Source organism: Mesitornis unicolor, unplaced genomic scaffold, assembly GCF_000695765.1.
Source record: "Mesitornis unicolor isolate BGI_N332 unplaced genomic scaffold, ASM69576v1 scaffold7030, whole genome shotgun sequence".
Classification (NCBI taxonomy): Eukaryota; Metazoa; Chordata; class Aves; order Mesitornithiformes; family Mesitornithidae; genus Mesitornis; species Mesitornis unicolor.
Window position 1 is genome coordinate 3,091 of NW_010160180.1, and position 15,039 is coordinate 18,129.

The 15,039-nt window shown below is 34.9% G+C and overlaps 1 protein-coding gene across 1 annotated transcript; it reads right to left on the reverse strand.

The window, feature by feature from the left end:
* Nucleotides 1-2,822: 2,822 nt before the first annotated feature.
* LOC104544325 (protein AF-10-like) lies at nt 2,823-13,221 on the reverse strand (the record flags this gene model as incomplete). Its single annotated transcript, XM_010189164.1, has 4 exons — nt 2,823-2,918; nt 4,920-5,013; nt 7,511-7,614; nt 13,112-13,221. Coding segments are annotated over 4 exons (404 nt in total), but the record flags the coding sequence as incomplete, so codon positions are not given.
* Between the last annotated feature and the right edge of the window lie 1,818 nt (nt 13,222-15,039).

Consider the following 15,039-nt stretch of genomic DNA (forward strand, 5'->3'; position numbering starts at 1 on the left):
TGGGTACTTGGAAAGACAAACGCCGTAACTGCAAACACCCTCTTCTTCCTTCTTCTTCCCCCCACCTTTATATGCTGAGCATGACATCATCTGGTATGGAACATCCCTTTGGCCAGTTGGGGTCAGCTGTCCCAGCTGTGTCCCCTCCCAGCTTCTCGTGCACCACCAGCCCACTCACTTGTGGGGCGGTGTGGGGAGCAGAAAAGGCCTTGACTGTGTAAGCACTGCTCAGCAGTAATGAAAACATCCCTGCATTATCAATGTTTTCAGCACAAATCCAAAACACAGCCTCATACTAGCTATGAAGAAAATTAAATCTACCCCAGACAAAACTAGCACAAAATGGTTCGGGCCCTCAACTCATACAGCTTCTGCTTGGCAAAATGGAAAGCTTTAAGGATGTCTAAAGATCAGATTATCCAAATCTCTAAATAACAAAGATAAAAGATAAAGTAGTGCTCTTAAAAGAGGTAGTGGGGGAGAATATATCACTGAATCTGGGAATAAAGATATATATATATATATTTACTATATCTGGGAATAAAGATATATATTTACTGTGATATGACAACAATCTAGATTCCAAACAGATATATGGAAGAGGAACAAAAGAAGAATCACTCTAAAAAATTACCCTACTCCTCCAAGATACACTGTGTATCTGATATATTATATACCAAGTAAGACATCACATGCAGAAGGCAATCAACTTTACCAAGAGGATGAGCCTCCATACCACATACAGTTCATTGATTGAATATTAGTATTTCGCAAAGCACAAGACATTCTTTAACTAAATCACATGCAAGATTAAAAATGCCAAACAAGAAGTCCCTAGCTAAAATACAGCTTTAAGAAACTGCAACTTTTTTACCACTTGGTAGTTTTAACTAGAATAGTGTTTTGTTATTTTACATCACAGAAAACAAATTAAACGATATTATTATTATTAAACGACGATAAGCAAAGATGCTATACCATGCCACGAGAACCTCTGAGTGTTCAATAGTAGGTCAGCACTTCAAATTGCACTGCTTCTCTTGGTATTACAGATAATGAGATCTTCTGGATTACCACGTTTCAGTTCATGAAAAGTAGAAGAAACTTCAATATCCTCTTTCTAGAAAACTTGAAGTCACAGAAAAAGGCCAGGACTTGCAAAGGCAGGCCACAACATTCATTAATTATTTCTGGAAGATTCACAACAAAACACCCCCAGAGCAGGAGAAGCCGAGCAGCAAGCAGAACAAATAGCTGATATCTGGCTGAACACATCCTGCTAGAAAGGCCCTCCCAGTATTCCCTGAAGATTTTACAGGCATTATGACCTGGCAAAGTCACTTAAACAAACCAACCCCCCAGACCTACAACAACAGGTTCTTTGCACTGCTCAGACATACAAAACTGAAATTGAGCCTCATGCTCACATCTCAAAGTTTCTTCAAATTCAACTTCAAAGTTTTGTCGATGTGAGTAAAAATCCATGCATATATTTTGACAAACGTGACCTTGAATATGATAGTGGTGAAAAACTAAGCAAACTAAGAAAAAATACGGCAAATATTGGTAAGGCTTCACTTTTCAGTTAATTCCATAGTATGCACTTCAAGATTGCTTTTTCTCTACCAATGTGCTACTAAAAAAAAAAATACTACCAAAAATCCTTATTTTAGTCATAAATTTAGGTTTAGAGGTACAACCACATCACAATGCACACTCTCACCTGCGTTACCAAACAAAGATGAAACTATTCACCTACACCATTAACCAGATCTAAAGACACATTTTAGAAGATGATCCAAGAACAATGGAGACCAACACCCATCCAAAGTGGAAGTGAACTTAAAAAACAATTCAAATATTAAGGAGATTAAGATCTGAAGATTGACATTTGTTATTCAATTTCCTGTCACTATAAATACAGCTCCTCCATAAAATACATATTTAGTTAATACATTCGTCTATTTCATTTTTTACATAATGGTTTTAAATAATGCAAAATGAAGTCTACCCACACCTGCAGAAGAGTCTACTAAGTTAGTTGCACAGGTGAGCAGTTTTGCATGTATTCTTAGAGGGTTAAAAAAGAGTCAAAGAAAATTTGTGTTACTGTGCCACCATCTGTGTTGAATTTAGATGACAGATTTCCCACAGACAACTATTAATCTGGCAGTAATAAAAATGTAAAGTAACAATCATTATAAATTTAAAATTCTTTTTTAAAAATATGTGATGTTAAATTGCTCAAAGAATACACCAACAGTACAAATCAGCAGCCAGTTATGTTCTTTGTACCCTCACAGGAAGACTCCCAGGTGAATGACAAGGTATTTTGTCATCACTATGGGCTTGACCACCAGTACTAGTAAAATGTGTCAAAAAGACATGTCGGTTCTTTCAGGAGGAGAAAAAGATAGGACAGGTGGAAACATAAAAAAATTAGCTGCACCTGTTTATCAGCACACTTGCTGAAGTGTCTACCCCTGTTTTTCTTTCCCACCTTATCACAAAGGCTACACAAAAAATCTTTAATGGAAAACTAAAACAAAGGAAGCAGCATGGGAATAGCCTTCCCAATGGATATGTTTCAGCATGTATCCCAGAACTAATCATAAACAGGAATGGGAAGGTACATGTACAAACACACCTGAAGACATTTTCTCACTGGACCCTAGTACCTCTAGTTTATCACCTGTGTTATTTATTATTCACTGCTTCATGTACAAGATTTTCCTTTTCAGCAAAAATTAAATTTATCAGAAAGTGATATTGCTACTATTAAGCAGATGTGCCACATAATTAGCAACAACAAATCCACTTACTTTTTTCTCCTTCTCATGATGTTTATCCTGAGAGTGAGAGGAAGAATCACTTAAACTTTGATCATATGACCTATTAGATCCCCGTTTGCTCTTTTTCTAAAAAGAGAAAATATATTTATGGGTAAAGGAACCATTTGAATAATAAAAAGACTAAAGCATTTCCATCAATAAGATGCCTTACTGCTTGAAGAAAAAAACCCAACACTTCAGTTACTGAAAAAAGGACAAATTACTAACACTAATCAAATAAACAAGACTACCCAAAGTAGAGCAGGAAAAAAGTCTATCCTTGTATCGATTTTTACACTTCCCACAATTTTGCAAGATATGCTTTCCACAAAGAAATGAGATATGCCACTTCTTAAAGTTTAAAATATGCTAGACACATTTTTAAGTTTTCAAAACATAAAACAAAAAAGATGCTGCTTAAATGATTATCACATGAAGCCACAGTGCTAGCACTGCCACATGCTCTAAATGCTTTGTGAAGTATCTACTTTATGGCTTCACGGTTTATTATTCAAGTGACTTGTCCGCAATACCTTCATTTAAATGGTTTAAAGAATAGGATACAGAATGCTACGGTCATGTATGCATTTACAAGCGGCAGATACAATTGCCTGTATTTCTGCAATGTTTGAGAGCCTAGTCTGGGTCTGCAAATACTTTATGCTAGGCCAGTGTTCAAAATGGTTTTTTGTCATAACCAAGGCAGCATTATAAAGACACTTCAGGTCAGTGCTTTGCCAACTAAAGTTTTCAGTGGTATAGTAGATATATGCCACCCACCATCTTCAGTAGTAAATACTAAACATTTTTATTTACCAGGCATCAACAGCCACAATAATCCTAAAAAAAAAATCCGTAACACACTTAAATGATCTTGCCAGTCTTTACTGTTCTTACTGCTATAGATTTGTAACAGAAAGTTAACTAATTACATGCCAAATGCAGAGCTAGGTCTTTATCACTAAATGTGCTTTTTAAATAAACATACATGTTCTCAATCACAGCAGCACTGGAACATTCATATCAAACGCATAATAGCGTAAGAGCTTGCCTTCACTGCTAAGTAATAGACTTTTTTTGTTCTTCTTGTATAACTTAGATCAAGATAATAATTTTAAAAAAATATCTCAGCTTAGTAAGGGACTAGAAAGCCCTGACTTATCTTTGTTATGAAGCAAACTCATCCACATTCACAAAAGCACAGAGCTAACCTCACCAAGCTTACCTTCTAGAAAGTAAGATGGCTCACTGGCCCTGTGTTTTTACTTCACTGCAGTATATAGTCAAACACCCAAGTATTCACCTTTTTTAGCAGTGAAAACAAGTAATCAGCAAGTTTAACTATATTCACAGCAGCATCTGAACTTCAATCTATATATTTAAATTTTCATAATTCAATATTCATAAATAACTTTTTTTTTTTAAACATCAGTAAGTCCTTCATGTCCACGCACTCACACGCATACACAGAAATAGATATCTGGAACTGTCAAACTGAAGAGGTGATAGGAAAGACACCAGAGGTCTGATCCACAACCTAATGGAATAACCAAGTTTTTTGCTTGTTTTTTAGAAATCAAACCTCAAGTCATTTCCTCGAGGTTGTGTTTCAGAGAACTTAGAGGCAGGGAATATCCACTGGCTACATGGTGAGAGGTGGAACAAAAGGAAAAACACTTGAAGGAAAAAAAACCAAATGGTATCAGAAGCAGAAAGAAATGGAGGGCTTCTTTATTCTCTAATATACAGGACAGCAAGTAATATTTTCTAGATTATTCCAAAATGAACTGAATTCCTAGAAGCAAACTAATCAAATAGCAAAAGAAAATATCACAGGAACCTAATGAAAAAAAAAACACTAAATGTGCATGCTATTTCTGGCAGAGCGGAAAAACCCACTCATCTAGAAAGTAACCACTTATAAAACATTTTCAGCTAGTACTTCCATAACCATGATTAAAATACTGCTTTAATGAAATACAACCTACTTTCTGAGCTACAATAAAACATTCTTTCTAGTGTTAATAGTAATTCAAAGTGAAAAAATAAGTCAGTGACATTTATTTATAGAATTTAACACATACGTACCAGTTTACTAAAATGGTATTTACAGTAGCCACAGTATTGGACGTTATCTGCACCATTGCCTTCTTCTTCACAAAGAAGTCCTGCGAATTGTGCACTAAAAATAAACCAAACAACATTTAAGAAAAGCAATTTTACATCAACTTGTACCACAGTATCACAACTGATAATATACAGATACTTATATCTGCATTTAATAGGAGAGATTTCCACACAAGTGACTTCTAATGGCATACGAGCACATAACCTACCTTTGTAGCCCAGTGCAAAGCATGTTTGGTTTATACTTTGCCCTGATGCATTTTTCATGGTCTTTAAGCCACTCATACAAACTTACAGCTTGAAAATCTACATTTATTATGCAACTACTTCTTCCACAAATAAATAAACCAAGCAATTTACAATTCTTGCTTAAATTCAAACTAAAAATTATCTATGGAAATAACAGTGTTTGTTTGTTTGTTGTGGGTTTTTTTGCGGTGGTGTTTTTTTTTAAAAAAAAAGCACACAAACCCATTTTTCTGAAGTTGCACACATCCTTCTCTGCTTTGCCAGGAAAATTACCTTTTTAAAAAATTTTTAAATAGAACTTCAATTACATAATAAATCAAACTATATTTATTGGTTTAAAGGACCATGACAGATTAATTTCTTTTAAAAAGAACAAGACTTACAGGTTCCCTTGCCTGGGCTAATTATTACCTTATTCTACTACCTGTTTTTCAAATCAAATTTGCTTTTCACCATTGGTAAGGTGGATTTATTTTATTTATCAAAATAAACTTAGACATTGAAAAAACAAAATATTCCGTTTCATTTTCCGCATCATTTTCATTAGCATAACAATGCAATGTCACAGCCAAAGTAATGCACAGGAACATTTAAATGAAAGAATATAACAGCTTATTTTCATTGTTTTTTTTAAAATCCCTTTCCCCTCATTTATACGTTATGTTCTTGGGCACTCCAGAAATACTGCTTCCTAAATACATGCACACCTACAGGAGATGCCAAATACAGAAAACATTTAACAGGATCTATTTAAGCTAAGAGCTGATGGACTCAAGCTCACTCTTCCTTAGACATTAGTTTTGCTAACCCCAAATTGATACATCTAGCCCTGGATCTCTGCCTTTTGTACTTTTCACATTTTTCTTCTATTTTTTCAGTAATATAGAAACCTCTCAGTATCTTCAGTCACAGTACTCTCTGTCTAGATATCACCTTATGGTAAATACCCAGGGGTGGTTTTTTTTTTAGAATAAAAATATCCTAAAAATTCACAAGATAAATATTTTCATTTTGAACCTAATTCTTATGTTCTTTAAGTCATTCACTGAAAACAGGGCTTTGGAAGAAAGCAAAAAGATGAAAAAGACTCTTGCATGCATCCAAGTGTTTGAAATAAAAGATCTTTTCATCCAAACACTTGGAGGTACACATTTTTTCACATCTGTAAGTAACCTCTTTACATAGTACACACGCTTTGAGGAACACGATCCATTTTCAGCATAAAAAGAAACTTGACATTGATCACATCCAGTGAAAAAACCAGATGCTTATGAAAGAGTAAAACCTGCCAGATAGTCAAGTAATTAAAAGAAAAAAAAGAAGAGCTGCCAAGAGATCAGCACCTAAACTACAGAATTACATCCTTTAAGATCTGCACAAGACATTCAAAGTAACACTTGATTACACTGAAGAAAACGCATTGAAGTAATTTAAGTAGGTGTGCAAATACCATGTCCCTGACTGAGTTGATCATGAAGCATTCTGGGGCACTCACAAAACAAATCCACAGATCATGTAGCTACACAGCCTGTGTAAATCTGCTATCTATGTATTGCAAAATAGCTTCAGTTGAATTTGAAAAAAACAAATAATGCCCGTAAATCTTGGGGTGGAATTCCTTTTCCCTCCTTTCACCTGTTGACATTTGGTCTAATCTAATTATCCAGCCTCTTTTAGAAGTCCATAAAATGAGACAAGCATCTCTGCAGTACAAGCAAATCTAAATATGTTAAAGTGGAATTAATCAGATGATGAACACAGCTGCTTTTCTCTGACAGCTATACATGAAACCTAGATTAATATTTTAGGATAGATGTGTACCATTTAAATAAAACCAGTGAGGTGAATTACATCCAAATGTTTGTAAATCTGTACTGTAAGGGGTGAGTCTAGTGCATTTTTATGTATAGCTCAATAATTTTCCCCACTGATTACCAAAAGTAAACATCAAATCAGTTAGAAGGTAAACAAACAATGTCTCCACATTCCCATATCCTATAAAATATCATCTAAGAAAAATAATGTAAGACAGAAAAATACCACTAAACCCTATTCACAGGAGCACACAGGATTTAATGCAACCCAAGGGCATACTATCATACACCTTTTGCAGCTCACAGAAATGTCTACGCTGCCACTGCCATATTGCTAGCAAACTCTACATTATAATATAAAGTTAGATACTTCTACACAAACACCTTGACTGTATTTCATTACTCAGAAATACACTAGTTTATTCATTACATTGTGTGCACTGATTCTTTCTGCAACACCAGAGATGTTAAATAATAAAATATACTTACCACGTAACATGAAAAGCTTGACGACATCCGTGTTTATTACATGTCATACAAGCACCAGTGGCTGCTTTACTTTCTCTGCCTTGTTCATCGCAAATATAGCATGTCTATCAAAGAGAAAATACTTAACATGGTAAGAAGCATACAAAGAAATTCTGTGTTACTCACAGGAGATTCTAGGGTGAGAAGTACTGGATTCTGCAGCTAGGCTTATGGAAGAACTTCTTTATTAAAGTCTAATTATGTTTGTTTGCAGAAGATCACCCGGTAGACACTTAGGATGTGTGTAACATTTCACCAGCGCTAAAGCAGTATAAATACTAATGTACTTAAATTCGATGTCGCTATTTAACCAGCCAAACCATCAAACATTGAAGCATTAGGCTTCAAGATTTTCCTTGCTTTCAAGTTTGTGCTTATGTCCTTTTAGGTCACAATAATTTTTGCATTCATTTAACAAAACCTGCATTGGTGGCATTCAGAAACATCAAATTAGACTACAAAATTCTCTACAAAATTACATACAGAAAAACTGCAGACTTAATATTTTATTTGTACATTTGGTGTAAAGAATTTTCAGAACTCTCATAAAAGGCTTCAATATTCATATGAATCTCAGTCACCTTTAATTAAATACAGTGTTTAACAGAACTCTGCTTCAATTTCAGTATGACTTGGACAGTCCCATAGACATCTTGAAAACTAATCTAGCAAGAACTTTCTGTAAACAAAGCTTAAATTAGTATGTCAAACCCACTGCAAGCCAAAAACAACCTGTCTAGTACCTGACTACATTTTCATAGCATTTGTTTTACTGGGATACTTTGGCAATTTGTAATATTCTCAAAAACATGCCCAGTAAAATATAAGAAAAAAAAAGACAAAAATAATCCAAAATCTTTCTCATTATTCAATACTTTAAAAAAAAATAATTATGTGGCCATGCTCACTATTATATTAGACATCACTACAATCTCTCACCTGCACTACAGCGAGAAACTAAACAGGCAAAACTAAATCTCTTTCCATTTTTTACTGTCCTAACTACCAAAATGCCATTGAGAAAGATTCTATCATATCACATTCATGTGTAAAATCTAACAATTTAAGAACAGATTCTTAATAAAAGTATCCTTCAGCATTAGGGAAGTCAAGTGTCTGTTCTGAAATGAGAGAGAACCTCACTGAGGTAACAAACATCCATGATGCACCGCTACTGCTGCAGAAATCTCATTACAAGATCTTAGATGAGAAAATATATTTTTTTAATTATTTAAATTTAAACTCCAACTGACTTACTGCAATTGCATCACAACCTCCCTTCAGTGAGGCAGAGAATGAGGAGAACAATAAATAAAAAGAACATCAACCATGGACAGTAGAAAATACAGTTTAGAAAAAGGGACCGAGATACCACTGAAATAAAAAAATAAAAAGGATATAATGTAAAAGCAATTTTACTTAGAAAGACATGAAAAGGAGTGAAGTTCTGAGATCAGAATTTCCTTTAGCAGAGAACAGTTAACATGAGCCATCACCTAATTAAAGCATTTTTGTTCACATGTGAGACTTTAGGGCAGGTGAGTCATTCTTGTACAGTTTCCAGAAGACTTTCAAAAAGCATTAAACCCAACAGCTAATATATCCTAAAGTCATACCCTATACCCTAACATTTGAAGGATCAGAAAGGGGATAATCCCACTTAATAGTTTGCCTTGCTCCCTTTGTACATCAAGGTAGTGGGTTCAGATAATTCAGTTGTTTGACAGGGTCTGAGCCTGTCTGCTTTTTAGCTTTCCATACCATGACCTGACACATTTAGGTTTTTGGAACAAACAAGGTCATGATCTATAAACCTCATCTGAGTAACTATATTAAGTGTAACTTCAAACAGAAGGTACCTTTATAAAAAGAGGGTTCAACTGATCCCATAAAACTCAAGCTCCTGTTACTGTTCTGTTCTTTTCAGAGTTTTGCCTTAAGATCTGTAATTTTTTTCCTCACTGAAGCTCAGAAGGAAACATTTCATTTAGTAAGGATGTAGGTCCTGTTTTTCAACACTACATACTACATTTAGGGCCTGTGTTTCAGGACTCCTTAAAGCAATTTACAGTACAATTACTGAAAAACTGTAACAACCAACCAGCTACATTACAAATAAGTGTAAACACAACATGCTGGACTCTCTACCCACTGTAACAAGCTCAGTGAACTTCTACCCTTCCTAGCATAGTCATGAGAAGTGTAAAACCCTCTTTCCTCATCTCCCATACGAAATGAGGCCAAAGAAGGTACCTCTTCCTGTTTCAGCACAGCCAGTGAGTTCTCTCTAAAGCTCAGCTTCTCCTACTTCTGCCTTCTCTGAGCCACAAACAGTTCCAGAAGCCTGCGAACCTTTCTCTTTCTTTCACAAACCAGACTTGCATGCATTTGCAAATCCACACAATTGCTACACCTCCTCTGAAGCATGGAAGTGTAAAACTCCCCACCTATAGCAGTGCTGCTCTTAGAGCTCTTAAGGGAAGAGAGTACTTAAACTTCTCCCAAGCACACTGGAAAATAAGCAAAACATGACACTCAGCAAGGAAATTTTACTCAAAAAACACATCATCTTAGTTTCTTTAATGGCAAAATATACATTTTGCAAAGCTGCCTTTATGTTTCTGTCAATATTTTTTCTTCAACAATTCAAAATGTAAACCTTCTTTGCAAAATAAAAGACAGAAGGGAAGATGAGGCAAGAAAAGCCTTATAAAACAGAAAGTAATTTGATAAATAGTTTACTTGTAACAGCTACTCAAGAGCATTCCCAACTTACTGAATCAAACCTAGGAGTTGTACAGAAACTTCTCAATGTTACAGCAAGCACTAAAGTAAAAGCCTAACAGCTGCCTTTACTACTAGCCAGATCAAGAAACTCCAAATGCACTTATTTTTCAATCAGCTCTTAAGAGAGATTACTAAAAGCAGTAATTATATTCACTTACCACGCACTTTCAATGAACTTGAGACAAATAAAGCTCACATAAAATAAATAGAGATTATCCATGTATAACCATCCAAGAAACAACAAACATCTACTAAAACATCTATTAAATAGGAGAGCAACTACTAGTCCATTTCTTTTTCAGAAGTAACTGTGCAAGAAGAGCTTTCCTATTAACCCACTACTCAAGCCATTCAGTGGATTCATCCTGCAATGTGATGGTAAACTTCAGCGAAATAGCAGCCAAACTTCTTTACATTGACAAGCCTGATGTGTTGGTGTCTGCAGTATTCTTTCTTGCATTTAAGATTACTACACATTGTAATATCCCATATTTTGCAGTGTTCAATAAAGACATAAGTGCATGTGGGGAAAAAACTGTGTAAAGTACTACCTCATGGCAAAACTCCAATGACATTTGTCTTTAAAATAAGGACTAGAGTATCAATTTTCATTGACCTGTATCTTCCCTCAATTCCATATGCTAGCCTTCTATACATATCCAGCTCCATATGCAGAATTGTTTAGGACTTCACAGGAAATAGAATCTTTCTTAAAATCATCTTATACCAACCTGAGCTGACAAACAAAACGAAATCAGCACTGAGCCTCTCGAAAGAGAGAAACGGCTCCAGCCATTTTTTCCTAACTGCACGTTTATATTTGTTCACAATATGCAGTAAGTTTTAAGAACTGTTTGCCACATCCACTTCTCAAAAAAACCCACTTTTATTTTCCATTTCCTCCCAAATTGATAAAGTCAGCGTTAAATGCTTTACAAAGTTTCTCATCTAAAAAAGCATCACTTAAATAAACACAATTTACGCTCAATATCAAGGCGTGTGGGGAGGTGAAGCTATTGCAGGCTACCTGAAAAAGGAGTTAGTAGTTGTAGTGGTTTAGGTGGTACTGCTCAAAACCAGCCTACTCGGGAACTGGTGGTAGTTTAGCCACAGTGGTACCAAACACAGCACTGGCTACAGATTTATCACAAAACTGGGAGAGACCCCAGTCAGTGACTGCCTCTTAAATTCTGTGCTGTTACAACTTAGATTCGTTTCAAGAGGTTTGTTGTAACAAACGCATTATAGGCATGTATTTGATTCCCCTGAAATCCACAACCACTACCGCTCTGAACCAAATAGACCACATAAAGACAGCAAAAACTGGGTTCTGTAAAAAGAGAGGAAAAAATAAATAAATAATTTGCAGGCTAGGCGTGTGACCCCAAACTCTGACATTTCTGTCAATATACTGTAGTGTCCTGTATAAAAGTAGTTTTATGCTGACCATTATCATGGAAAATAGGCCTGAATCAGAACACACACTAAAAATACAGCAAACTAAAAGCTAGATACCATCAGGAACTTTATCTACATGATCTGTATAGCACTAGTAATTACCTAGCAAGCAAAAAAAAAAATCATGGTAACTACAAACCAACAAAATGCAAATTAAAGACTAAGGACATACACCAACAAGGGACTTTGTGAATGAGTAATATTAAAAGACACAGGGTTCATTTTTTGAAGTTACAAGGATTTACTCATCCAATGCCAACTACCATCAGTGGAAATGGTGCAAGATAAAACAAAATCCAAAGTGTTTCACAATTTTTTTAAAGTACATAAGGGAAGAACCACTATGAATAAAAAAACTATCATGACTACTACTTGAAAAATAAGAAAACATGTGCTGTTGGCCCAGAGTTGAGGAAAGAGACAAAATAAACTCATCTACCACAGCAAATCTGTACTGCTTTGTGTCCAAACACAAAAAAAATTGCATTAGTTCTGCACTTAAACTCACTGCTGCATGTTCCTGCCAACGCAGATGGAGGCCAATAGAGATGCTCAGGTAGTACATAATCAGACAGCATGAGAAAAATCCTAGAGTTTGACTCCTGGCTTTTCAGATAGACGAGGTAAATAAGATGGGCAAAATACACTGGCAGCAATTGTGAGAACAAGAGACAGACAGGGAAAAGACCAAAGTACAAAAAACCAGGGATGCAGGAGGAGGGAGATATAAATCAGAGGTGTAAACTGAGAAAAAAAACCAAAACAAAACACTTGATAAAACACTCTATCTCAATGACTCTTATTTAGGAGCAGCTCTTCAACAAGTAAATAATTCCACCGAAGTCAATATGGTTTACAAAGGCAAAAGGCTGCAGTTTTTGCCATAATATATTAGCAGGGTTTTTCTTCCTAAATGAAATGTTTATGAACACCATATGAATACTTACAACAGTAGGACTTAGTGGCAATTAATAACAACATTTCATGTAAGCTGTAATAACATTTTCAACTATGGGAAGTACTTTACATTTCTTTCAAAATAAACTGTTATTCAAAGATCACAATATTTTTAATTAACAGAACAGTCCCTAATCTGTAAAAGAACGAGACATGGCAGATAACCTTACAGCTTAATGTAATCATATAGCTTTCTTAATTCTTGAATTCATCATAAAGCTATAGCAGAAAACAGACATTACTGCATACATTTATGAACTTTGTATAAAGTGCATTCTAAGAAGTGCAGGTTTAGATTATTAAAGCTCACAAGTTTAAAATAAATACATTAGATACAGATAAAATGATGTATAATTATACCTTATTATAACGATCATGAGGAACAGACTGCAACACGATAGGTTCCATTGTAGAAACATTTGCAAACTGCACCTCGGGAATGTACAGAGCACAAACCACATGAGCCCAACCTACAAAAAGTTATAATTGTATTTAATTTTAATGTTTTCTAGAAGCATAAAGGACATTTCAATTATAGCACAAAGAACCTTTTACAACACTTTTTTGCATGGCCTATTTGAACTGTTTAAAATGGTACAGACAGAAGTTAAGTCATGTTTACATCATCATTTCATATTACTAAGTTTAGATGAGCTGTAATATATTTTTAAGTTTTTTTCAGTGGAGAATTTATACAAATAATACTCCATGAAATACAAATACTAATGAAATAAATGGAAAACCAGGTTATTTCTTTAAATTTCTTGGAATAACATAGTAATTGCGTAAAAACTGTGCAAATTACTGCAAAAGGGAAATATCATGTGAACAAACTAGTATTCATGCAAGCATTACCATTATATAAGACTTCTGTGCATACTTTTTTATTTAAACAAAGTAATTTTAGTAAGACTACACTCCTACTTTTTTCTATAGAAAGATATCCCAAAACAGACACACATCCTCTCTATTAAATCTCTTCTTTTCCTTCTTTAAAGGTGTGGCCAACTCATTTTTTATTGGAATACTAACTCCTATATGTAGTCCTGTTCTAACTCATTAACTTGGGGTCATCAATAAATGCTTAGTTACTTACCATAACTGTGCTTTAACCACAACACAAGAAGTAAACATTCCTAATTGTCCTACATTTGGTTGGATGGGGATGAGGGGAAATACCAATTCAGAAAGAAACCTGTTTATTTTAGGTTCTTTTTCAATACTAAGATCCTGAGAGTTTTCGGTTTGTTTCAAGGGAGGACAGTTTGCCGTAACTGTAGATTCAGCAGAAGCTGCTATATAGCTAACCCAACATATTAATATACTGACGCTAATAACAGAATTATAAGAGTAATATCACACAATATAGAGCTACCTCATCTGAAAGTGAATTTAGTGTGGCTAACGATTTCGAGTGAAGTCTGTTCTTCCACAGAAACTAAAGCTTTTTATCACAAGACCTTCAGTACACCCTAAAAATAATTGTGCTTTTCTCCTATCCAGGCTTACTTGTTTGCAAATATTAAGGACATAAAATGACAGATTTACATAACTCTATAATCCAGCAGATTATTAGATTAGGTAAACAAGGTAAATTATCATTGTGCAAATGCATCCTATAGTGAAAAAAAAAAAACACACACAACAACAAACCCCCCCACACACACACGGCACGTGCGAAACCCACCACAACTCACCATGCTGCCTCACTGCAGACTTCTGAGTTTTGTTTTCATCGTGGATTTTTTCTTTTTAACTACTCTACCAAATCTAAAGCTTCTTAATTTCTTCACCCAACTGTACTTTGACTCATAAACTGAGCTAAACATAAGTTGTACTTACAGTAGTATTGTTGAGACTCTGAAATTATATTTACTATCTGGAATTCCATACGTGCTTTTCATACTTTTCTTAAAGCACAAATCTATTCTATCTAAAGCACTTTTCTATTTGCTCCCAACCAACTGGTGTCCTCCCTCCACATTTACTAAATTAGTAGTTGTAATTAGTATAAAAAATGAAAACTGCACACACTTTTTATAGACAGCTGCTACAGTCAATATTCGCAGTCAACATAACGCATATCATTCTAGCATTTAATCTGCAACTAAATACAGTATCTGTGTTGCTTCATCATTTTATTCACAAATAGTTTGTAGAATTATTCTACACAGAAAAAGCATGAGACTAATAAAAGAGTATGGAAAAGAAAGCATAAACTGGCAACTTGAGCTGCTTTTAAGAGTGGTTCCAACAGACCATTTAAAAATTATCATTAACAGACTGAA